General features: G+C 50.3%; 1 protein-coding gene across 1 annotated transcript; it reads left to right on the top strand.

Moving 5' to 3' along the window:
• Nucleotides 1-1,555: 1,555 nt before the first annotated feature.
• Nucleotides 1,556-26,938, top strand: LOC122552250 (shiftless antiviral inhibitor of ribosomal frameshifting protein homolog). The gene is made up of 9 exons (XM_043694933.2): nt 1,556-1,705; nt 1,860-2,007; nt 9,477-9,526; nt 12,835-12,882; nt 15,350-15,382; nt 17,425-17,565; nt 19,635-19,738; nt 22,137-22,285; nt 25,185-26,938. Exons 1-9 carry the CDS (start codon nt 1,589-1,591, stop codon nt 25,448-25,450), a joined length of 1,056 nt encoding a protein of 351 aa, XP_043550868.2. The 5' UTR covers nt 1,556-1,588; the 3' UTR covers nt 25,451-26,938.

Genomic DNA, 26,938 nt, shown 5'->3' on the forward strand with positions numbered 1-26,938 from the left:
CATTTATCTCTCCACCTCCTCGGTTCACAAGCCTCATTCCTGATGAAGGGCTTTTGCCTGAAATGTTGATTCTCCTGCTCCTCGGATGCTGCCTGACCTGCTGTGCTTTTCCAGCATAAACACAAGAAACACATTCCAACTCTTGACAATCATCTCCATCAACGATGACCGACTCGACACTGATATTTTTTACAAACCCACCAACTCCCACAGCTACCTGGATTACACCTCTTCCCACCCTACCTCCTGCAATAATCCTATCCCGTATTCCCAATTCTACTGCCTCCACTGTATCTGCTCCCAGGAGGACCAGTTCCACCACAGGACACACCAGATGGCCTCCTTCTTTAAAGACTGTAATTTCCCTTCCCACAGGGTTGAAGATGCCCTCCAACGCATCTCATCCACATCCTGCACCTCCAACCGTAACAAGGACAGAACCCCGCCCCGGTGCTCACCTTCCACCCTACCAACCTCTGCATTAACTGCATCATCGACCGACATTTCTGCCACCTTCAAACGGACCCCACCACCAGGGATATATTTCCCTCCCCTCCCGTTCCCGCCTTCCGCAAAGACCGTTCCCTCCGTCACTACCTGGTCAGGTCCACGCCCCCCTTCGACCCACCCTCCCGTCCTGGCACCTTTCGCTGCCACTGCAGGAACTGCAAAACCTGCGCCCACACCTCCTCCCTCACCTAAAGGAGCCTTCCACATCCATCAAAGTTTTACCTGCACATCCACAATATCATTTATTGTATCCGTTGCTCCCGATGCGGTCTCCTCTACATTGGGGAGACTGGGCGCCTCCTAGCAGAGCGCTTTAGGGAACATCTCCGGGACACCCGCACCAATCAACCAAACCGCCCCGTGACTCAACATTTCAACTCCCCCTCCCACTCTGCCGAGGATATGGAGGTGCTGGGCCTCCTCTACCGCCGCTCCCTCACTACCTGACGCCTGGAGGAAGAACGCCTCATCTTCCGCCTCAGAACACTTCAACCCCAGGGCATCAATGTGGACTTCAACAGTTTCCTCATTTCCCCTCCCCCCACCTCACCCCAGTTCCAACCTTCCAGCTCAGTACCATCCTCATGACCTGTCCTACCTGCCAATCTCCCTTCCCACCTATCCACTCCCCCCTCCCCTCCGACCTATCACCTCCATCCCACCTCCATCCACCTTTTTCCTCCCAGCCCCAGACCCCTCCCATTCATCTCTCCACCCTGGAGGCTCCCAGCCACATTCCTGATGAAGGGCTTTTGCCCGATTCTTCTGCTCCTGGGATGCTGCCTGACCTGCTGGGCTTTTCCAGTGAATACACATATCAACTCTTGGCAATCATTAGTCTTTGCTGATTCCTGCAGTGTTTTGTTTCTTTTAATGCTAACAGTGGTCCTTTTGAAGTTGAACTCTCAGACCCTGAATATCTATACACCTTTGCTTGCAGCCAGTAGACCTTGCTCTCACCATCGCAGCAGCTTTAACCCCGTTTGTGTTCTCTTCGGCTCGCCACCCGCCAGATCAAACGGTTCGAAACTGAAAGTAAAAACAATAGTGTGGTCAGGAAATTGCGTTTGGGAGGCTGATGAGGGAGCAAGAAACGGCTCAACTTCAAATTCCACAGGCTGCTTTTGAGGGAACTGTAATCCCTTTTTTTGTCAGCAGCCCAATGGCTCACGTACACTTGAAGGACAAGATTGAGGTGATGAGGTGGTTTTCCTTGGGCTTTGGTTTTGCAGCGGGAGCTGCTGTAGTTTGTTTTTTGGTGCGTGTTTCGGCGCCCTCACTATCTTTTGAGCTAATGTGTTGCTGTTGGTTTCTCCCTCCCCCCCCCCCTCTGGACACCTGGAAAACAGTTGGAGAAGAGTGTGAGGAGGTTTCGAGAGACCTTCCGAGGGAACGTGTCCTTGGAGTTAGCGGTGCTGCTGATGCACAGGTACCGCAGTGATTACCAACTGGTGGCTAAACACATCATTCTGATGGGCACTGACCCGGACACTGATGGTAAGTGCTTTCATGTCTTAAGCTTGGGGCAAAGTATGCTTCCACCCTTTTGTCCCCTTCCTGTTTCTCACCCTTCTGCTGCAAAACCTCCATTGCATTGACTCCCAGAGCTCTCCAGAGTTGTGTTGAGTTCCTCCAGCCTCAGCAATGTCACTCAAACCTTCTGTCCTCTGCCCTTCCCCAACCATTAGACAGTAAGAGGTGGGAGCAGATCTATGCAACTTATTCAGTGCTGCCACACAGGGATTCTTCAACTTTTGTTTTAATTTCAGCATCTGAAGTTCTTGGCTTTGTTTTACAGCTCTCCCTGAGCAAGAGTTTTATGAACCAACATTATAAAAAAAAGCAGCTCGCTTGGACCATGACTGTTTTCATGTGAGCTTCCTGAGTGTTGGCTGCTGCGTTTCCTCTGTTTCAGCCATCACAACACTTTGAAAGTACTTTGTTGTCCGTGGAGCTGTTTAGGATGTTCAGAGTTTCTGATTGGGACACATACATTTTCTCTTGGTGATTCTCATTAGAGATAAAGATGCCTGCCCTGATCATCCTCAACTCCACTCTGCTGCCCTTTAATACTGACCCTGGATTCCCTTTCCTGATTAAAAAGAAATTCTGTCTACATCTTAGTCGTATCCTCTCACCTCTCTCTTCCCCGGTCGTATAAATTCTACGTTTTACAAGATGTGAAAAGGTGCCCAGTTATCCCACCTCTGGCTTGATGTCAGATTTGGTCAGGCTTCACTGCTGGGCTGTTTCACTGCATTAAAGACACTCTCCACAGGTCGAAAATAAAAGCCAGGTGCTGGAAAATGGGAACGCAAACAGCAAATGTCACTCAGTAGGTGAGGCAACAACTTTGGAGAGAGAAAAACAGAGTTTTAGGGCTGCTCACCTTCCATCGGGTTCTGTGCAAATGGAGGTTGTTGTTGCATTGGTCAGAGGGAGTGATACCCTAATGACAGGTGTACGCGACATCTTTACACTAAAGGGGCCCTTTCCAAACTCAGCACCCTGTGCAAAACAGCAACCCATTTATTTATCATCTGCAGCTGCAAATCCAGTTTATTTTTCCCTGTCTTGTATTTGACTGGATGGTTTCAAACAGCCCATAATTGTCTGTTCGCCACATTTATTTCGTAAATTTTGAGTTAATTTGCCTTGCAGCTTGGCTGGGCAGTCCAGCAGGATGTCCCATGGCAGTGTTTTGAAGAAGAGCAGAAGATAAAACCAGAAATTGCTGGAGAAACTCAGCAGGTCTGGCAGCGTCAGTGGGGAGAAAGCAGAGTTAAAGTTTCAAGGCTAGTGACCCATCTTCAGCGCTCTCCCTATAGGGTGGCCCAGTGGTTAGCACTGCTGCCTCATAGCACCAGGGGCCTGGGTTCAATTCCAGGCTTGGATGGCTGTCTGTGTGGAGTTTGCACATTCTCCCTGTGTCAATGTGGGTTTCCTCCCACAGTCCAAAGGTGTGCAGGTTAGGGTGGATTGGCTGTGCTAAAGTGTCCAGAGGTGTGCAAGGTTGGTGGGTTAGCTATGGGAAATGCTGGGGTAGAGTAGGGGGAATGGGTCTGGGTGGGATGCTCTGTGGATGGGGCAGGATGGGCAGAATGGCCTACTTCCACACTGTAGGGATTCTTCCATTTCAGCATCTGCAGCTCTTTGTTTTATTTTAGAGCTCTCCCTGAGCAATAGTTTTATGAACTGACATTATAAAAAAACAGTTCACTTGGGTCATGTCTGTTTTTGTGTGAGCTTCCTGAGTGTAAATTGGCCGCTGCATTTCCTCAATTTCAGCTATCACAGCACTTTGAGAAGTATTTCGTTGTCTGGGAAGCTCTTTAGGATGTTCAGAGTTTCTGACTGGGAGACATACATTTTCTTTTGGTGAATTTCATTAAAGTTAAAGAAAGCAGTGGGTGTATTTCTGTCAGGTGTTTTTCAATGATAGTTGTCAGGTCTGAAGTTGAAAAGTGTACGATAAACGCTCTACATTTCCCCATAAACATGACAACAATTACAAGTTGTTAATCAGCTCCACAGGTTAAAGAAAAGAACTAATATCTTCATTTTAATGGAATGCAAATTGTGCTGGAAATTAAGTGGGTGAAGTCCACTCTGTGGGGGGGACCTAGCTCTTCTGTTGCCAGCACAGATCACTAGATGCTGTGTTTTCCACAGAGGGAACTCTCATAGATTGCTCAGTTCCCCTGCTCCACACCAGAGTAAACTATGGAGCCCAGATGTTGCCTCAGCTCAGGTCAGTCACCATAGGCTTAAGAATTGAACCTGGGACTGAGCTAATTGATTAAGCAGTATCCCACGGCAAACAGAGACTGCAATAGCCCGTCCACCAGAATCAGGCTTAGGAACCTGTGGCCATAGAGTCATAGAGGCATAGAGATGTATAGCACTGAAACAGACCCTTCAGTCCAACTCGACCAGATATCCGAACCCAATCTAGTTCCACCTGCCAGCACTTGGCCCATATCCCTCCAAACCTCCCTCTATTCATAGACCCATCAAGATGCCTTCTAAATATTGGAATTGTACCAGCCTCCCCCACTTCCTCTGGCAGCTCATTCCATACACGCACCACCCTCTGCGTGAAAAAGTTGCCCCTTAGGTCCCTTTTATATCTTTCCCCTCTCACCCTAAACCTATGCCCTCCAGTTCTGGACTCACCCACTCCAGGGAAAAGACCTTGTCTATTTACCCGATCCGTGTGCCTCATGAGTTTACAAACCTCTGAAAGGTCACCCCTCAGCCTCCGACGCTCCAGGGAAAATAACCCCAGCCTGTTCAGTCTTTATTCACGAGGACTTGGCACAGGTTTAAAACAGAAAAAAACAAAAGTGATCTGAGAGGAAAAATGAAGGTAAGTGGTGAGGGTCTGAAATATGCTGCCTGAGAGTGTGAGTCAGGTTCGGTCTGAAGAGAATTGGACTCTTATCTGAAATGTGCAGGGTCACAGGGAGAATGGCAGGAGGTGAATTCCTCATTTGAGGAGCTGGTGCAGACACAATGGGCCAAATGGCCTTCTTCTGCACTGCCACAATTCTGTTGTCCTGTGTCTCATTCCCATTTGGTACGGGCAGTGGTGGGATGTTATCTGGGGATTGTAGAGGCTGAGGGTTTCCGGTAATGCACTAAACCCCGGCCGCAGAAAGGAATTATTATGAAGCAACCATTAATTGTGTGTCTATTCCTCAATTAATTATGTTTAACCTATAATGTAGAGACTGAAACCTGATAACCTTTGCATTCACAGTAATTTGTGTATCTCAGTTTCCTCTTTATACATGAATCGGTTTAAACGTTAACATTAATAGCAGTAAATGAGAGAGAGCGTATATCTCTGTCTCTGTCTCTCTCTCTCTCTCTCTCTCTCTCTCTCTGCCACCTCTCCCTTAGCAACTGCTCACATACATATACCGTACTGAGTGAGCTTTTCTTATTCTTTGATGGGATGTGGGTCTCAATGGCAGCACCAATATTTGTTGCCTATCCTTTTAACTGTGTGGCTTGCCAGGCAGAGGGTAATTCAGAGTCACATAGGCCAGACTGCGTAAAGATGGCGGATTTTCTTCACTAAAAAACGTTTGTGAACCAAGTGTGCTTTCAATTGATGGTTTCATGGTCACCATTACCGAGACCCGTTTATTAACTAAAGTTAGTTCCACAGCTGCCATGGTAGAATTGAGCCCATAAGTGTTAGCCTGGGCCTCTGGATTAGAATCCAGTGATATAACCGTTACATCACCATCTCCCGGGAAGTAACCCTGAACCGTAGGCTCATGTGCCTCATATCTGTCTATTTTCCTTCTCCCGCCCTTTCTCTCTGTGCCCCTAATGGCAGTTCCTGCACAATGTACAATCACTGCACAGGTCCTGCACCAACTGGTAATGCTCCCATCAGTGTCTGTATTGGCGCCTGATCAGTTCTGTGTGATAATCGGTATAGATTCTCTTTATCTAGCATGTTAAATGTCAGCATTCGGCATCATTGTTTACTGTAGTGATTGAATTGAGGGCCAGGTGGATCTCATTGGCTGAGATCCCTGATTGGGGCTGTTAACCGGGGCCAATTAGGGAGCCCTGACTGACTGATATAAACAGGAGATTCAGAAAGACTCCTCCCTCCAGGAATTGGCTCTGAGCTGGCTGGTCAGAGACCATGTACAGTGCATGAATAAATAAAGACTGACTTGGTGCTGGGATACTGGCTTCCACAGAGTTATTTCAGTTACTATAAGATTATACATCACATCAGTTCCACTCCTTAATTCTGGTACAGCAGAATCACGACATCTACTAACCCCCCAGCCCATTATCCCTGTCCTTGTAACAGGATCGTGAATGTTCCGACACACGAGGTCCTGACCCTGTGTTATACTGCACAGTATTCCAGCCCAGGGCCCTGTTAATTCCTTTATACTTGTCAGGTTGTTCAAAGTTAAGGACCACCAGTAGGATAAAAAGAGAAAGGCCAGCATTTATATATCACCTTGCTGGGTGTCCCAAAGAGCATTTCCAATGACTTAAATATTTCTGCAGTGCAGTCACAGGAAGCCCAGTTTGTTAGATTATATTCATGGGGGAGCTAGACATTGCCCGTGTGGCTAAAAGGATCAAGGGGTATGGAGAGAAGGCGGGAGTGGGATACTGAGGTTGCACAATTAGCCAGGATCATACTGAATGGAGGGGCAGGCCGAAAGGGCCGAATGGCCTACTCCTACACCTACCGTCTGTGTAAAGTGGGAAACTCTACAACCAATTGCAAGCAGCCAACTCCCTCAAATGTTAGCTTGGTAATGTCAAGATAACCTGTTTTCATGTGCAGTTTGTTTGGGGAACAAATATTGACCAGGACACTGGACTTAATGGCCCTGTTCTTGTTGAAATAATGCTGTAGGATCTCTTAATGTTCACATGAGAGGGAAGACCCAAACGAGGGGAGCCCCTGTACCTAGCAACACTCCCAACACCGTATTAGGATAAGGGCCTGGAGTTTTCACACTGAAGGGGAACTTGAACTCGAAATCTTGTGACTCAGAGAGACAAGTCACCTGTAAACCAGAGTGGACTAAGTCACAATTAAATCCGACAAGAAATTCAGGAGAAACCGCTTTACCTAAGAGAGCAGTGAGAGTATGGCACTGCCTACCTCAGGGGGAGGTTGAGCAGAGTATCATAATAAGGCAAATCTAGGAAATGCATGAGGGAGAAAGGAACGGGATACTACTGATTAGATTAGATTACATTACAGTGTAGAAACAGGCCCTTCGGCCCAACAAGTCCACACCGCCCCGCCGAAGCGCAACCCACCCATACCCCTACACCTAACACTACGGGCAATTTAGCATCGCCAATTCACCTAACCTGCACATCTTTGGACTGTGGGAGGAAACCCACGCAGACACGGGGAGAACGTGCAAACTCCACACGGTCAGTCGCCTGAGGCGGGAATTGAACCCGGGTCTCTGGCGCTGTGAGGCAGCAATGCTAACCACTGTGCCACCGTGCCGCACTGATCGGCACTCTTCTGTTTGGACCAGGAAGTGGTCTTCCTCTTCCTGTGGTTTCCCACACTCAACAAGGACAATGGCAGTACCCCTCATCCTGAATAATGGCATCATTGTCACTCATCACTGGGAAAGAAGAGGGAGATTCCAAAAACCACAGTGTAATCCCCTCTTTGATCACAGATCACACCCCAGTCAGCAACTGGGTATATGGAATCTAATGCGTGCACCTGGGGACACATCCTCAGGCACTAAACTATTGAATCCAGTCCTTCATTCTATCTACTCTTATAATTACCTGTACACTAAGATGTATCTGTACAATGGAAACCCCATCTGCAATACATCACCACCTAACAGAATTCAGGAGGAAGCTCCTACATTTTCCTATTTTCACTTCACCTCACCCGATCAGGCGGCACGGTGGCACAGTGGTTAGCACTGCTGCCTCACAGCGCCAGAGACCCGGGTTCAATTCCCGCCTCAGGCGACTGACCGTGTGGAGTTTGCACGTTCTCCCCGTGTCTGCGTGGGTTTCCTCCCACAGTCCAAAGATGTGCAGGTTAGGTGAATTGGCCATGCTAAATTGCCTGTAGTGTTAGGTGTAGGGGTATGGGTGGGTTGCGCTTCGGCGGGGCGGTGTGGACTTGTTGGGCCAAAGGGCCTGTTTCTACACTGTAATGTAATCTAATCTAATCAGTAGTATCCCGTTCCTTTCTCCCTCATGCATTTCCTAGATTTGCCTTATTATGATACTCTGCTCAACCTCCCCCTGAGGTAGGCAGTGCCATACTCTCACTGCTCTCTTAGGTAAAGCGGTTTCTCCTGAATTTCTTGTCGGATTTAATCGTGACTTAGTCCACTCTGGTTTACAGGTGACTTGTCTCTCTGAGTCACAAGATTTTGAGTTCAAGTTCCCCTTCAGTGTGAAAACTCCAGGCCCTTATCCCAATATGGTGTTGGGAGTGTTGCTAGGTACAGGGGCTCCCCTCGTTTGGGTCTTCCTTCTCATGTGAACATTAAGAGATCCTACAGCATTATTTCAACAAGAACAGGGCCATTAAGTGACACCTCCTCCCTCACCTCTATCCAAGGCCCTAAAGGAGCCTTCCACATCCATCAAAATTTTACCTGCACATCCACTAATATCATTTACTGTATCCGTTGCTCCCCATGCGGTCTCCTCTACATTGGGGAGACTGGGCGCCTCCTAGCTGAGCGCTTTAGGGAACATCTCCGGGACACCCGCACCAATCAACCACAACGCCCCGTGGCCCAACATTTCAACTCCCCCTCCCACTCCGCTGAGGACATGGAGGTCCTGGGCCTCCTTCACCGCCGCTCCCTCACCACCAGACGCCTGGAGGAAGAACGCCTCATCTTCCGCCTCGGAACACTTCAACCCCAGGGCACCAATGTGGACTTCAACAGTTTCCTCATTTCCCCTTCCCCCACCTCACCCTAGTTCTAAACTTCCAGCTCAGCACTGTCCCCATGACTTGTCCTACCTGCTTATCTTCTTTTCCACCTATCCACTCCCCCCTCTCCTCCCTGACCTATCACCTTCATCCCCTCCCCCACTCACCCATTGTACTCTATGCTACTTTCTCCCCACCCCCACCCTCCTCTAGCTTATCTCTCCACGCTTCAGGCTCACTGCCTTTATTCCTGATGAAGGGCTTTTTCCCGAAACGTCGATTTCGAAGCTCCTTGGATGCTGCCTGAACTGCTGTGCTCTTCCAGCAACACTAATCCAGAATCCAGTGGTTTAATGTCTCATCCATTAGATGATACTCATGACAGTGCAGTACTCCCTCTGTACTGCATTAGGAGCTGCAGGTCTCTGGAGGGGACCACGAACCCACACCATTCCCCCACTGATCCGTGTCTGCACGGAGGGAAGAAGGGACGGAAAAGCGACATTAAAGGTTTTCACTTTATTTCTTTAAGGTCTAGATGCTGACGACAGGAGAGAGATAGAGGCCAGCCCAATTCTCCAGGTAAATGAGAATGTTGTGTTTTTCTCTCTGTTATATTATCAGGTGAGCTCTCTACGAGGGGGCATCACCTCAGCAGATGGTGAGCAGAGCCCCAGTCCTGGAGCAGCATGTTCTTACAACCTGTCAGGGCCTTGGGGAAAGGGGGAAGCTTTCCATCCCTGTTTGCTCTCTTGCAGTCAGTCCACAATGTCTCCCTTTCGGGAAGGATTTGAGAAACTTGCATTGCATCATTGTTGGGCAACAGTGCATATAAGAAGGTTTTTCTAGATTAGATTACATTACAGTGTGGAAACAGGCCCTTCGGCCCAACAAGTCCACACCGACACGCCGAAGCGCAACCCACCCATACCCCTACATTTACCCCTTACCTAACACTAGGGCAATTTAGCATGGCCAATTCACCTGACCTGCACATCTTTGGACTGTGGGAGGAAACCGGAGCACCCGGAGGAAACCCACGCAGACACGGGGAGAATGTGCAAACTCCACACACTCAGTCGCCTGAGGCGGGAATTGAACCCGGGTTTCCGGTGCTGTGAGGCAGCAGTGCTAACCACTGTGCCACCATGCCTTTCAAGAAACCTGCACCCAGCCGTGACTCGAATGTTCGACATAATGTGGAGGAGCCGGTGTCGGACTTGGGTGAACAAAGTTCAAAATCGCACAACACCAGGTTTTTGTCCAACAAGTTTAGTTGGAAGCACTAGCTTTCGGAATGCAGCGCCTGTTGGACTATAACCTTGTCGAATGTTTGAGTTATAAGGAGAGGCTGGATAGGCTAGGACTTTTTTCACTGGAGAGTAGGAGGTTGACAGGTGACCTGATAGGAGTTTATAAAATAATGAGGGCGACGGGTAAAGTTAATGGTCATTGTCTTTTCCCGAGGGTGGGGGATTTCAAGATTTGAAGGCACATTTTTAAGGTGAGAGGAGAGAGATTTAAAAAAGAAATGAGAGGCAAATTTTTACACAAAGGATGATTCGTGTGTGGAATGAACTTCCTGAGGAAGTGGTGGGTGTCGGTACAGTTACAATGTTTAAAAGACATTTGGTGAAGTACGTGTCTAGGAAAGGTTTGGAGGGATACGGGCCAGGAGCAGGCAGGTGGGACTAGTTTAGTTTGGGAACATGGTCAGCATGGACTGGTTCGACTGAAAGGTCTGTTTCTGTGCTGTATGACTCTACGTCGAAACCTGGCTGTGGGAACATGTTTAGAAGGGATCACAAAAGGTCAACACGTCACACAGGAAGGAGAGAACCCTTAGTGTCACTGAGATGCACACGCCATTGAGTGTGGGTGTTAAAATGTGTATAATTATGTGAAAAATTATGTACAAGAGAAAGTGTGTGTATGTGTGCACATGAGAAAAGTGTGTGTGCGTGAAAAGTGTATGTCAGATTACTTACAGTGTGGAAACAGGCCCTTCAGCCCAACAAGTCCACGTCAACCCTCCGAAGAGCAACCCACCCAGACCCATTCCCCTACACCTGACACTACAGGCAATTTAGCATGGCCAATTCACCTAACCTGCACATCTTTGGACTGTGGGAGGAAACCCACACAGACACGGGGAGAATGTGCAAACTCCACACAGACAGTTGCCCGAGGTGGGAATTGAACCCGGGTCTCTGGTGCTGTGAGGCAGCAGTGCTAACCACCACGCCACCGTGCCGCCCATATGTGTGTGTAACTGCATGTTTGTGTTTGTCAGAGTAAATGTGCGTGTGTTTGTGTATGTTAGAGTGAGTGTGTGTGTGTGTGTCCGAGTGTGTGCATCCTACATGTGTGTGTATGTTAGAGTGAGTATGTGTGTGTGTGTGTCAGAGTGTGTGTATTTGTGTATGAGTGAGGATGTGTGTGTCCGAGTGTGTGTGTATATGCATATTAGAGTGAGTGTGTGTGTGTGTGTGTGTGAGAGAGAGAGAGAATGTGAGTGTGTGTCACTTGTTGCCCATGGGATTCTCCTCTGATCATTTTACCTCTCTCGAAGTTGGGTTTAGGAAAGAGGGAAGGGGAAACGGAAGGATTTATTTCCAATGCTTTGACTATCATGGCATCACCTCGATGGATCGCTAAGCTCCTCCTGCCCAGTATTTCTGTGTGTTTGAGGCTCCTTATGTTGGAGCAGAGGGAACCGTGCACACAGGTAGGAAAATATTCTATTCCCGGGCACCAGTGTTCCCCACCTCAGGCAGTGGCAGGGACCAAGATGAGCTCAAACTCTCGGGGGGATTTCACTCAGTTGTTTGAGCAGCTTTACACAAACATCAACAATCATCCTTCAGAATGAACAATCCGAAATTATTTACATCAGAGGAACTGAGCTGAAAACGTGTTGCTGGAAAAGCGCAGCAGGTCAGGCAGCATCCAAGGAGTAGGAGAATCGACGTTTCAGGCATGAGCCCTTCTTCAGGAAACTCACCAGTTTCCTCATCAGAGGAACTGACCCAACCTGCCTGTGCTGGTACATAAGCCTCCTGTGTCTCGATAAAGCCCCATCGACTTATCCTTCTATTCTTTTCCCTGGTGAGGAATAGCTCAGTTGGCTGGATGGCACTGCAGAGTGATGCCAGCAGCCTAGGGTCAGTTATCATGGCAGCCGGGGCTACCCCAAAGGGCTTTCCTTTGTCTTGCTCCTCACCTGATACTTGGTCACCCTTGGGTTAAACCACCAGCAGTTATCTCTCTCTCTCTTTAACAGCAGAGCAGCTCAATGGCCCAGCAGGACTGTGGCAACTTTATTAATACTTCTATTCCTTTCTACCTCCTGGGGTGGCAGGATAGCTCAGCGCAAAGGATCCAGGTTCAATTCCACCCTCGGGTGACTGTCTTGTGTGGAGTTTGTACATTCTCCCCGTGTCTGAGTGAGTTTCCTCCCACAGTCCTAAGACGCACAGGTTAGGTGGTCCAGCCGTGCTAGATTACCCACAGTGTCCAGGGATGTGCAGGCTAGCCATGGGAAATATGGGGTGGGTCTGGGTGGGGTGCTCTGTGGACTCAATGGGCTGAATGGCCTGCTTTCACACTGTGTTTGTCCAGCTTCCCCTTAAATGTTCTCTCCAGTGACGAGTTAGACTTTCCACTTTTAATGATAGCAGTAAGATCAAGGCTATGGATAGCGAGAGCGTAGGTAGCTCAGGATGCTTGTTGACAGTTGGCGAGGAGGATGGGGGTGGTGGGGGAGGGAGGTAATGTAAGAGCATCACATCTCGAGGTATTCCCCACTTCCCCCACTCCCCAGCTTAATTCCGACAGTTGGGAATGGTTGCTGCTGAGGACGGAATCACTAATCCCAGCTCTTCCTGCAGGATGTCATCCAGACGCTCCAAGCTGAAGAAAGGGAAGCGAAGGCGAAGGTAGGTCCTCGTTGCGATTGCTTGGGTAGATGGACGTTTGACCTGAGCGGGATCAGGGAGGGGTACGGCGTTGCTTTCCAGGCTGTGTATCTTCACCACCCTGTGCTTTCAACCTCCCCCCGTCCTCAGGAACAGGGATGAAAAGGTTTGTGCGGTCCCTCGGGGCTGAGATTTTCCCAAGGTTGAGGGGCGAGGGGGTGTCACTTTTGATTTGTCAGGACTACCTTTTCATTTTCTCTATCCAGTGTGACAGTCACCCCATCAGCATTGAGGTCAGTATTTGAACTCTCACGAGAAGAATTCACCGGTATCCTCAGTAACTATCAACCCTCTATTAAACCTAAACACACCATGAAGGCATTTTTCACAGAGTCCCCTGCAGGGTGGAAGCAGGCCGTTCAGCCCATCCAGTCCACGCCGACCCTCCATGCACCATCCCACCCAGACATACCCCCGACCTCTATCACTTATTTCCTTGTATTTAAATTGGTACCGAGCAGCTGTATTGTGGCACAGTGGTAGTGCCCCTACCCAGGTTTGAGTCCCACCTACTCCAGAGGTGTGTAATAACATCTCTGAATCAGGTTGATTGGGAAAAATAGGTTACATTGGTACAAACATTAGCAGGAGAAAGTGAGGTCTGCAGATGCTGGAGATCAGAGCTGAAAATGTGTTGCTGGAAAAGCGCAGCAGGTCAGGCAGCATCCAGGGAACAGGAGAATCGACGTTTCGGGCATAAGCCCTTCCTGAAGAAGGGCTTATGCCCGAAACGTCGATTCTCCTGTTCCCTGGATGCTGCCTGACCTGCTGCGCTTTTCCAGCAACACATTTTCAGCACAGACATTAGCAGGCATAGGTTAGCAGGTATTCATCCAGACATTCATCCACCCCCATGACTTCCAAGTTTCTCCCGCTCTGTTTTTAGCTGAGTACACATCTCCGTTGACAGGGTTAAAAACCTTGCACAGTCTTTTTCAGCTTTCCTCTCCTCACACCTCCACCTTGTAGTCTCCCTGCCATTTTACTCATCCTTTCCAGCTGGCATATCCGCCTTCCCGCCTGTAGGGGGAGGCGATGGTCCTCATTGGATCCCATCACTGGGGCTGTTAATCCAGACAACCCAGGTAATGTCCTGGGAATTTGGGCTCAAATCCCACCAGATGGCAGAATGTGAATTCAACTTTACTAAAACAGAAATCTGGAATTAAGAATCTAATCATGACCGTGAAAGTGTAGGCCGATGGTCAGGGTAAAAAGAAACCTGACTGACGGCGCCTTTTTGAGAAGGAAATGTACCATCCTTATCCGGTCTGGCCTACACGTGGCTCCAGCCACAAAGTGATGTGTTCAACCCTTAATTGCTCTCCGGGCAATAAACGCTGGACTGACCAGCGACACCCACATTCCATGATCGCGTCAGCCTTTATATACATGTGGAGAGGCCTTGACACTGATCCTGTTCCCTCAGAGCCAGCACTCAGAGTGAACAGAACCTCTGACACTCTTGCTTATATCTGTCAGCCAGGGCTCCCTGATTTGACCAGGTTAACAGCCCCAGTCAGGGAACTCAGAATCTATGAGGTCCACCTGGCTGATCAGGTTAGAGTCACTACAGCTAGTTCCCCTACTGCCTCTCTTCCTCCTTTGGCCTCCCTCCATCCCTCCCTCTCTCTCTCTCTCTCTCTCTCCTTCTGCATGGTCATGCTGAGGGTCTTGAACCCAGAGGTCTGGTTGGCAGAACGAAGCCCTGCCCACGAGATCTTCTAGAGGTGAATGGGTCACGGGGTCCTTCTGTCACCTTGGACAGGCCCCAGTAACCCTGATCCTCCGAACTGAGCCCTCAGGACAGGACAGGAGCTGATGGCTCGGGGCGTGGTTCCTCCTCATTCAGTCAATGGCTGCTCGCTCAGAGGAAGGGCAGTTGACCAAGGGGGCTGTTCTCAAAATGGCATTGGAAGCAAACTCTAAACGGGAGTTGCAAGATGGAGCAGTGCTGTTCCTGATTGGGCCTTAAATCCAGTCTCAGTAACGCCTCACAGGCTCAGAGAGAAATTCCAAAGGCCTCCCATTGGCTTGTTGGATCTTGTTGGCTGAAGACAGTGATTTATACAGCTAGGCCTGTCAGGCCTGAAGATTAGCCTGGAGTCTCTGGGCCCTCCCTGATGGAGGGTGAAAACCCAAGAGAAAATCATAGGGGTCTTTCTTCTCAAAAAATAAACTTAGCCTTTTTGGTTTTCTTTTGCTAACAAAACACGGTTGGTGCACGCTAAGCAAAAGCTGTTTTCAGTAACTGACCCATCATGAGAAGACTTGCCCTTGATCTAGGAGCATTGGTTGTCATGCCGACAGGTGTGTTGCCTGCCCAGAGGTGGGAATGTGTGGGAGACGCGACACACCTGGAGAGCTGCCATCTTGTGATGGATTCCACTATCTGTCCCTGACTTGATCAAATCTTCTCATGTTTCAGAAAATGAAGATCAAGGAGGATCCTGACGTAAAGGTAAAAGCTGTTCCAGCATGATATGGTAGGAGATGGTACAACGTTGTGGCCTTTGCTTCGTGACCACTTTCTTCATTTGTGAGTGGGTGGTCTGCTAAAAATGACGGAAACTCAAGTCCAGAAGCAGTTTGTGGAATGCACTCAGTTAGCACCTAGTGAGGTGGGGGATCGTGAGTTCACAGTAGGGCAGCTACAGTCGTTTCTCAGCCTGAGTTTATCCAGCGTGTTCAACTATCTATACACACACTCACACACACCCATACACAACACACACACACACACACTCACACACACCCATACACAGCACACACACATGTGCATGCAAACACACACAACCCATATACACACACAGACCCCCATACATGCACACCATACACACACACACCCATATAAAACACACACAGACCCCCATACATACGTACTCATACACAACACACAGAGACCCCCATATACGCACACACTCATACACACACACGTATACACCCCCATACACACACACACCCATATGACGCACACACACCCATACGACACACACACAGACCCCCATACACGCACACACCCATACACACTCACACACCCATACGCAACACACACACACACACACACCCTATACACACACACCCCCATACACACACACACACGTCCAAAACAGACTCAATGGGCTGATGCCTGGGATGAAGGTGCTGACTTGTCAAGGGTAAGACTTGATAAAGATTAGCCCTTTCTTCATGAGAGTTTAGATGAATGGGGGGTGATCCTATTGAAACGCCGAGATTTACGAAAGGCTGACATAAGAACACTTGTATTTACGAACGCAGTCCAATAGAGTGGGAGCAATTTAATGTCCCTACATCTGAACATTTCCTGAACTGACCAATCCTCTAGGAGAAAGTGAGGGCTGCAGATGCTGGAGATCAGAGCTGAAAATGTGTTGCTGGAAAAGCGCAGCAGGTCAGGCAGCATCCAAGGAGCAGGAGAATCGACTTTTCGGGCATGAGCCCTTCTTCATTCCTGAAGAAGGGCTCATGCCCGAAACGTCGATTCTCCTGCTCCTTGGATGCTGCCTGACCTGCCGCGCTTTTCCAGCAACACATTCTGAACTGACGGATGGCTGCTTTATATTGTCCTGTATTGTGTTCTGACTTGCAACTTGTGAACAGACTTTGGGATGGACTCTGTAATGGAACTGCCTGGATGAGATTCTGAGAGGGCACAGATGTTGAGAAGATGTTTCCACTGGTTGAGGGTGGGGGCTGTGGAATCTTGTAATAGTGGACAGACGCATGGAGTAAAGGGACCCTCAATTCAAACTCTGCCGCAATGGAATTTCATCTCTCGGAGAGGGTAGTGAATGTTTGGAATTATCTACTCCAGAGATTTGTGGAAGCTAGATCACAGAAAATCTTTAACAAGGAGGCAGAGATTTTTGAAGTATGAGAGAGAGACGAAGGAACTAGCGTGAAGGAGCCATTGAGGCCTAGGGTGGATCAGCCACCATCTGGCCGAATGGTAGCATTGGTTTGAGTGGAGTGAATGTCCTACTGCCTTTCCCAGTTCCTCTGTAAGGTGATGCATTTTGCCTCGAGCTTGCTGAACTCCCAGTGGTGACAGAGGTAGGATCCCATTTCCTGTTCACAGGACATGCCTGCAGTAACCAGCACAGCTTTAAATGCATTACGCCTCGGGATGTGGGCACCACTGGCTGGATCAGTGTTTATTTCCCGAGCTAACTTGAGCGGTGGGTTTGTAAACTGGATTTACACGTGGTCACACATGTTCCATGCTGCACCCTGGGAACAGCGATTCTTATGGGAACCAATGGTAACCGTGGTCCAGGCCAGGCCTGGAATTACAGATTTATTAATTGAATTTAAATCCTGCCAGTCACGAGTGTGAGAATGTCACCAGGGGCCTCTGATCCACGGACAGTCAGGGGGTGGAATGAATCGAGAAATGTCAGGGGCGACTGTAGAAAAGGACCTTTTAAGAAGTGACCTTTCATTTCCTTTCTCATCCTCTTGCCCTCCCCCCCTTACTCCCAGAAACTGGTCTCGCAGTTGACACAGATGAACCTGAAGCTGTTTAATCAGGCCAATGCCAAGCAGATACCGTGGGTGGAGAAAGAGTTTGCGTGCCCGCTGTGCGATCATTACTGGTGGAGGAGAGTGCCGGATAGGAAACAGGTAAGGCACTGCCCGATTCCCCGCTGTCTCCGTGTGAGGGTTCTGGGGGATGGGCTGTACCCCGACAGGTCTCCCCAAAGGCTACATGCAGACTAGGGCGGTCTCAGGTTTGACCTTTGACCCCAGCCAGGAATGGCAATCAGGCCTCTCTGAGTTGAGGAAGTTGAATTGATCCAACTTTCCTGAGGAATCTCCAGTAAACCAATTACTGCCCAGCTCTCCACGAGATGTTTGTTCTGCTTTGTCAGTAACCTCTACCCTCAGGACCAGGAGCTCTGGGTTCAAATCCCACCTCAGAAAATGGGCACCCACAGAATGTGCTGACCTGTGGAATGATGCACATCAGTAAATCACATAGATACACACACACACACATTCACAGGCATACACACATGCACACAGACACGCACACAGACACACAAACACACACACACACATACACGCACATAGAAACATAGACACATACAGACACACACACATGCACAGGCACACAGACACACAGATATACAGACAAACACATGCAGACTCACACAGACACAGAGAAACACACAGATGCAGAGACATGCGCAGACAGACAGACACACACGCACACACACACGGACACACAGACACAGACATTCAGAGGCACACATGCAGACATACTCACAGAGAAACACACAGTGATACACACACACATGCATAGACACACACACAGGCGCATAGACACACAGATGCACATACACACACAGACATCCCCTTAGATACATGCAAACATAGACACACACACAGGCATCCCCCTTACACACACACACACATAGACATTCCCCAACACACACACAGACATCCCCCCTACACACACACAGACATCCCGCTTACACACACACACATAGACGTACACACACACAGACATCCCCCTACACACACACATAGACACACACACACACATATACATAGGCATACACACACACAGCCATCCCCCTACACACACACACATAGATATACACACACACATAGACATACACATACACAGACATCCCCTGACACACACACATAGATATATACACACACACACACATCCCCCTACACACACACACAGACATCTCCCTACACACACACATTGATATACACACACACATAGACACACACACCACAGACATTCCCCATATACATACACACATAGACATACACACACAGATATTCCCCCTACACACACACATAGACATACACACACATAGACATCCCCCCTACACACACTCACACACACACATAGACATATATGCAGATGCACAGACACACACAAACACACAGTCATGCATACACAGACAGACATACAAATATAGACACACAAACACACACTCACACACATCGCTCAGACACACATACACAGTCTCTGTGTGGGTCTATCGGTTGGACTGTGATAAATCTCCCATGCCCCACCTTCCAGTCAGTGCAGTTGAACACGGAGTTTTCGGAGTGGGTGGAAACAAATTTGATGATGAATGGAGAGGGGGGGAATGGGAGGCTAAATGGTGAATGGTGTTGTTCAGTCCCATTCCTTGAGCAGTGAGCTCTGTTGAGTGAAATTAGAGAAAGCGCCTGGAGGAACCAGGCGCCAGCTCACAGGGCAGCACAGTAATGTGGGGGAGAGAATGGGGGAAGGAGCCTCGGTTAAAGGTAGGATTGGTGTGGCTGGATCGTCACGTCGGAAGTTGCAAACCAACGGTGCAGATAAATTAATCCACACAAAGAATTGCGAACCGTTGGAATTGTCTAGCCCAGAGGGATGCTCCCTTATTGAATAACGGAATGGCTGGGACAGAGAGATCTTAATCTCTCACGGGATTATGGAGTAGGGTGAGGATTGGGTAGGGGCAGGAGAGTTGATTGAATCCCAGGACCAGCCATTATCCTATTGGGAAGCAGAGTGGGCTTGCTGGGCCAAATGGCCGATTCCTGCTTCAAATTTTCGGAATGTCCACCCTCAGGGCATCACTGGGACAGGGCGAGGAATGGGGAGGGAACTTCGGGTTGTTGAGACTCTCCAATAGCGTGACTCCCCCGTGATGTGAGAATGTCTTGTCTGCCCATAGGTCTCCAGGTGTCGGAAGTGTAAGGTGAAGTACAACCCAGTACCGGTTGACAAAATGTGGGGCTATGCTGAATTTCACTGCCAGCGCTGTGGCAACATCTTTGGGTAAGGAGGGTGCTGGGGTGTATCAGCCATTAACCCCGTAATCTTCTGGGAAACGGTGGCTTTGTTACTGACTTCCTTTGTACCATCACTGAAAGGTACAGAACACTTTCATTGATAATGCTCGAAGCTCCCAGATTGTCTGGGGAAATGGTGGCCGTATGGTCACCTCATTAGACTAGTAATTCAGCCCAACAGCCTCAAGACATGGGTTCAAATCTCATGAGGGGAGCTGGTGGAATCTAGTTTCACAAAATCTGCCAAACCCTGCAAAACTATTGTTGTGAAAACCCAATCTGGTTCAATAACGTGAATGGGAAGGAAATTTGCCATCCTTACCCAGTCTGTCTGACGTGCCTCCAGACCCACTCTGCAATCACCCGGCAAGCCCCTCAGCTCAAGGGCAATTTGGGACGGCAATTTTCCAGTGACACTCACACCCCACGAGAAAAGCTCACCAGCACCCAGGACAAAGCATATTGCTTGATTGGTATCCAATCTAACACTGACATGATTTTCTCTCTTCACCATAGAGTCAGAGAGATGTACAGCACAGAAACAGACCCTTCGGTCCAACCTGTCCATGCCAACCAGATATCCCAACCCAATCTAGTCTCACCTGCCAGCACCCGGCCCACATCCCTCCAAACCCTTCCTATTCATATACCCATCCAAATGCCCTTTAAGTGTTGCAATTGTACGAGCCTCCACCACTTCCTCTGGCAGCTCAGTCGTAACGATGTGGACCGTCTTTGAGAAGCATAGCAACAAGTCACCAAAGATCCTCAGACAGCACCTTCCATACCTGAGACCACTTCCATCTAGGAGGACAAGGGCAGCAGACACATGAGAACATCTGCAAGTTCCCCTCCAAGCCATTCACCATCCTGACTTGGAAATATATCGCTGTTCCTTCACTGTCGCGTGCTGGTACTGTACCCCGAAGGGCATTGTGGGTTTCCCAGTATCCACTGAAGTATCTCCACATAGGCCAGTACCCACTCCTCCGATATTTACCCGTGCACAGTTCATGACGCTGTCCCACCTCGCTCAGAGCCAGCTCTCAGAGTGAACAGAACCTCTCACCCTGCTGTTCAGATTTAAAAAATTTTATTAACCAGTACAAATTGCAAACAAACAGTTAACATGAACAGCTGTACACAAGAAAAAAGCAATTAACAGGGGAAAGGGGTGGGGAGGCCAGACCCCAAACCCCACTGTATAACCAGTGAGCAGGGAAGTGAGGGGGAACCTCGAATCCGCCCCCTTAAATCGTCACGAAGAAAACAGTAAACACAATCACACAGAGTCTGCTAACCAAACAATAGACCGTGCAGGTATCACATACACCTCGGGCAACACAGCAAGTCAGCCGTCTCTCCCACCTTCTGGCCACTCTAAGGCAGCCACTCCCATTCCCTTCCTGCTCTCAGTCCGCCCCCATTCCCCTTCCTCCTCTCAGTCTACCCCCATTCCCCTTCCTGCTCTCAGTCCACCCCCATTCCCCTTCCTCCTCTCAGTCCACCCCCATTCCCTTCCTGCTCTCAGTCCGCCCCCATTCCCCTTCCTGCTCTCAGTCCACCCTATTCCCCTTCCTCCTCTCAGTCCACCCCCATTCCCCTTCCTGCTCTCAGTCCACCCTATTCCCCTTCCTCCTCTCAGTCTACCCCCATTCCCCTTCCTCCTCTCAGTCCACCCCCATTCCCCTTCCTCCTCTCAGTCCACCCCCATTCCCCTTCCTGCTCTCAGTCCACCCCCAATACCCTTCCTCCTCTCGGTCCATCTCATTCCCTTTCCTGCTGTCAGTCCACCCCCATTCCCCTTCCTCCTCTCGGTCCACCCTCATTCCCCTTCCTCCTCTCGGTCCACCCTGACACCTTCCAGTCTCCTCTTGGACAGCCAGTCCCCCTCCCTGGGACGACAGGACCATGCTGCTTATTTATTTTTTATTTTTTCTTATTCTTGAGACTCCTGCTTATTTTGTTTTCCTTCTCCCCCCACACTACTGCTTAACTGCGGTAGTGCTGATATTTTCCCCCCCGCTCCCGTGTTGGGTGTGTGCAGGTGTGAGACACAGTGAAAGACACAAGGTGACCCTGCTGCTTATATCTGTCAGCCAGGGCCTCCTGATTGGACCAGGTTAACAGCCCCAGTCAGGGAACTCAGACTCTATGAGGTCCACCTGGCTGACCCCATTATAATCACTGCACACCCCCAAGTGGTTCAATAAGACGTCTCACCACCACCTTCTCAATGGGGCAGGTAGGGATGGACAATAAATACTGGGCAAACCAGCGACGCCCACATCCTGTGAATGGGCATAAACGGATACATATCATTGACGGATAGTGGGCAACAGAATCTCTTTCTCCTGACCAGCTGTGTACTCTCTCTCCTTCAGGGGCTTTGGACAGATGGGCCTGCCCGCTCCGTGCTACGTTTGTCAGAGTGGCGTGACTCCTCTGCGTATCCTTCCACCGAAGAAGGGGGTTGGTCCTCGAAGCCGAAGACCCCACAGTTGTTACGCTGAGGACTGCTACAATCGCAAAGGTCAGCACCTCCTCACCCCCACCCCCCCCACCTCAGACCCCTGACCTGGCGAGGTGGTCAGGCAGTGGGGTTTTCTTCTCGCCCGTCCTGCTGCGCGGTGTCTTCCGATTGCTCTCTCTGCCCGTTGCGTGGCCTCCTGTCCCGAGGCCTGTCCTGTCGGGGTTGAGGTTGGGCCACACCCCCCTCCTCCTGGGACTGGCGTCGGTGCGGAATTCTCCACCACAGACAGAGGTCGAGGCCAGAATATGGAGCGTCCTCAAGAAGGAGGGAGACACAGATCCAGGGATGGGAGGGTACTGGGGAGGAAGTGAGAACAGGGAAGACCAGACTCAAAGGACCAAATGGCCTGCTCCTGTGTTCGAGGTCTTTGTGAGGGCACTTTGAGTTTGGAGATAACAGGATTTTCACGTGGAACGAGGGTAAGGTAGATACACTCTGTCCCGTACCCCCTTCTCAAATAACACCCTGAGCACCGAGAGAGTCGAGGCATGACCCAGTCCCATCAGCAGCCACAGAGACTGGTAATCACGAGACCCAGGGCAGCAGCTCCCCACCCCCCCCCCGCCTTAGGCTGGTTTGAATGTTCTTCCACACCAGGTCAGAGGGCACAGGGCTGGTACGGGGTGGATGGAGAGTGGGGTGAAGGGTGTTAGGGTGGATGGAGAGTGGGGTGAAGGGTGTAGTGGTGGATGGAGAGTGGGGTGAAGGGTGTAGGGGTGGATGGAGAGTGAGGTGAAGGGTGTAGGGACAGATGGAGAGTGGGGTGAAGGTTGTAGGGGTGGATGGAGAGTAGGGTGTAGGGGTGGATGGAGAGTGGGGTGAAGGGTGTAGGGGTGGATGGAGAGTGGGGTGAAGGGTGTAGGGCTGGATGGAGAGTAGGGTGTAGGGGTGGATGGAGAGTGGGGTGAAGGGTGTAGGGGTGGATGGAGAGTGGGGTGAAGGGTGTAGGGGTGGATGGAGAGTAGGGTGAAGGGTGTAGGGATGGATGGAGAGTTTGGTGAAGGGTGTAGGGGTGGATGGTGGGGTGAAGGGTGTAGGGGTGGATGGAGAGTGGGGTGAAGGGTGTAGGGGTTGATGGAGAGTGGAGTGAAGGGTGTAGGGACAGATGGAGAGTCGGGTGAAGGGTGTAGGGCTGGATGGAGAGTGGGGTGAAGGGTGTAGGGCTGGATGGAGAGTGTGGTGAAGGGTGTAGGGGTTGATGGAGAGTGGACTGAAGGGTGTAGGGCTGGATGGAGAGTGTGGTGAAGGGTGTAGGGCTGGATGGAGAGTGTGGTGAAGGGTGTAGGGGTGGATGGAGAGTGGGGTGTAGGGGTGGATGGAGAGTGGGGTGAAGGGTGTAGGGCTGGATGGAGAGTGGGGTGAAGGGTGTAGGGCTGGATGGAGAGTGTGGTGAAGGGTGTAGGGGTGGATGGAGAGTGGGGTGTAGGGGTGGATGGAGAGTGGGGTGAAGGGTGTAGGGATGGATGGAGAGTGGGGTGAAGGGTGTAGGGGTGGATGGAGAGTGGGGTGAAGGGTGTAGGGATGGATGGAGAGTTTGGTGAAGGGTGTAGGGGTGGATGGTGGGGTGAAGGGTGTAGGGGTGGATGGAGAGTGGGGTGAAGGGTGTAGGGGTTGATGGAGAGTGGAGTGAAGGGTGTAGGGGTGGATGGAGAGTGGGGTGAAGGGTGTAGGGGTTGATGGAGAGTGGAGTGAAGGGTGTAGGGGTTGATGGAGAGTGGGGTGAAGGGTGTAGGGCTGGATGGAGAGTGTGGTGAAGGGTGTAGGGGTTGATGGAGAGTGGGGTGAAGGGTGTAGGGCTGGATGGAGAGTGTGGTGAACGGTGTAGGGGTGGATGGTGGGGTGAAGGGTGTAGGGGTGGATGGAGAGTGGGGTGAAGGGTGTAGGGGTGGATGGAGAGTGGGGTGAAGGGTGTAGGGCTGGATGGAGAGTGGGGTGAAGGGTGTAGGGCTGGATGGAGAGTGTGGTGAAGGGTGTAGGGGTGGATGGTGGGGTGAAGGGTGTAGGGCTGGATGGAGAGTGTGGTGAAGGGTGTAGGGGTGGATGGTGGGGTGAAGGGTGTAGGGCTGGATGGAGAATGGGGTGAAGGGTGTAGGGACGGATGGAGAGTGGGGTGAAGGGTGTAGGGCTGGATGGAGAGTGGGGTGAAGGGTGTAGGGGTGGATGGTGGGGTGAAGGGTGTAGGGGTGGATGGTGGGGTGAAGGGTGTAGGGACAGATGGAGAGTGGGTGAAGGTTGTAGGGACAATTGGAGAGAGGTGTCAGGGTTGTAGGGACGGATAGAGAACAGGGTGAAGTGTGAGGCTCCACCTGGGAGTGCGACTGGAAAGCAGAATCCTGAGTCTGAAAGGTTCCTGGTCTCCACAGTGGGGGCTCGGGGGCAGCCGTGGACTCTTCAGGCCACTTGCTATCCTCCGTAGACAGGCAGGAGGCTGGAAGAACACAGCGAGCCAAGCAACATCAGGAGGTGGGGAAGTCCATGTTTCGGGACTGGGGCTGGGTTTAGGGAGAGCTGCAGATAAAGGGGATTGGGGGTGCAGGGTGGTGAGGTGGGGTTATGGGAACACAGGTCACAGAAGGGTTACACCTGAAACATCGACTTCTCCACCTCCTGATGCTGCCTGGCCTTCTGGGTAATTCCAGCCTCCTGCCTCTCTATCTTGGATTCAAGCATCCTTCAGTCAAGGTCACTAACCAGTCATGATCAAGGCGCTGATTGTGGGAGCTTGCTGTGCTCAAATTGGTCGCCATGTGTCAGACCATACGCCATGGGGTGCAGAATGCTTTGGGATGTCCTCAGGGTCACTAAAGGTGCTGCGTAAATGAAAGTGAGATTCGGTAAGATGCTCAAAGGACTAATTGTCTTTTCTGTCACATAACCAACTCCCTCTCCTGTACCTCAGAACCTCACATCCCTGGGACACACTGTGTTCACCCCCGCAGCAGGCAACGGAGAGGCCTACCCAAGGTCCTGCATCCCAGCGCAGAGCACCACAGCACAGGTTCAACTGTCGCCACCTGTCTGAGCCAGGGCAGTCTCATGGAGTGTCACGTGGATGATATCATCGAGGAGGACATCCTGGAGGAGGAAGAGGAGGAGGTCACGACTGAGGAAGATGACGACTCAACGGAAAAGTCAGTCGACGGCAACAGCGCCAACGGAGACTGACCGGACCGTGAAGCCTTGCCAGACACACGGCTGTCTGTCCAGCGCCTGTCTCACACCAGCTCCCACCCACTCAGCGTCCCCCTACTCATGGCCCTGAGTAATGTACATTCCAATGACCCGGCAATCACCCGCACCTCCCATCATGGTTATGGTGAGCCTTGTGCTTGGGGGTGTGTCCTGCACCTTGGAATTTAAACCTCTACTTCCTCTTGCCGAACGGCACCCGTTTTGGACGGGAGAACACAGAACATCCACGTTTCCGACCTACTGCAGAGAAAGGAAGGTTTGGGTTTTACTTGTAGGTCAGCAGGAGGTGTCTCAGGCTGATTAACAATGGGTGGCATCACTGCCCTGAGCTTTTCCTTCCACCCCCCCAGATTCATTTGATTTGTCCCTGTGTGTTGGGGTGTGTGTGTGTGTCTGCGTGTGTGTGTACGCACGCGCGCATGTGTATGTGTGTGTGTGTATCTGTGGGTGTGTGTGTATGGGTGTGTGCTTGGGTATGTGTCTGTGTGTGTGCGCATGTATCTAAATGTGGGTGTGTGTATCTGTGTGTGGGTGTGTGTGAGTGTGGATTTGTGGGGGTGGGTGCGTCTGTGGGTTTGTGTGTCTGTGTGTGTATGTGTGTGTGTGGGGGGTTGTGTGTGTGTATCTGTGTGTGTGGGGGGTTGTGTGTGTGTATCTGTGGGTGGGTGTGTATCTGTGTGTGTATGTATGTGTGTGCGGGTGTGTGTATATCTGTGGATGTGTGTATCAGAGTGTGTGTGTGTGTGTCTGTATCTGTGTGTATGTATGTGTGTGGGAGTTTGTGTGTGTATCTGTGGGTGGGTGTGTATTTGTGTGTGTATGTATATGTGTGTGGGTGTGTGTATATCTGTGGATGTGTATGTCGGAGTATGTGTGTGTGTATCTGTGGGTGTGTGTGGGTGTGTCTGTGTGTTTGTATGTCTGTGTGGTTAACTTCAAGGCAAAAGTCAAAGTTATCGCTCTGAATAACTGAGCCATCTTCGATGACAGCTCAAGGTTGTAGCATCCAGTAACAGCAGCATGAATGAGCGAGCACTGATGTGTTTGAAACCTCCCTCTGGCTCTGTCTCTGGGTGTGCGCTTGCTCCTTAGAGACCTGAGTCGCCAAAACATTTACTTTAATTCCCACTCAGAGACAAGTGAAGGAGCAGCTATTGAATATTGCATTTATAAAGCACAAAATGAGGCTATTTTGCCCACTACTGCCTGTGTGAACTCCCTGAAAGAATTCGTCCATTCACTCCTTTCCCTTTAAAAAGAAACAAAGGGTTCTGGAAACAAAAACAGAAATTGCTGGAAAAACTCAGCAGACGTCTGGCAGCATCCGTGGAGAGAGAGAAAAACAGAGTTAATGTTTCGGCTCCACAGTGTGTGTTTCCCACTGCTGTTTCTGCAGAGGAGAAAGTGAGGTCTGCAGATGCTGGAGATCAAAGTTGAAACTTTATTGCTGGAACAGCACAG

The sequence above is a fragment of the Chiloscyllium plagiosum genome, unplaced genomic scaffold (genome assembly GCF_037043375.1).
Source record: "Chiloscyllium plagiosum isolate Xiang-an unplaced genomic scaffold, Cpla_swu_hap1 HiC_scaffold_45, whole genome shotgun sequence".
NCBI lineage: Eukaryota > Metazoa > Chordata > Chondrichthyes > Orectolobiformes > Hemiscylliidae > Chiloscyllium > Chiloscyllium plagiosum.

What these genes read in the sequence shown, in the direction of transcription:
- LOC122552250 (XM_043694933.2), top strand. Translation starts at nt 1,589, where the DNA reads ATGAGGGAGCAAGAAACGGCTCAACTTCAAATTCCACAGGCTGCTTTT. An exon ending in GAGTGCCGGATAGGAAACAG is followed by an intron (nt 17,566 to 19,634) that starts GTAAGGCACTGC and finishes GTCTGCCCATAG; the next exon opens with GTCTCCAGGTGTCGGAAGTG. An exon ending in CGCTGTGGCAACATCTTTGG is followed by an intron (nt 19,739 to 22,136) that starts GTAAGGAGGGTG and finishes TCTCTCCTTCAG; the next exon opens with GGGCTTTGGACAGATGGGCC.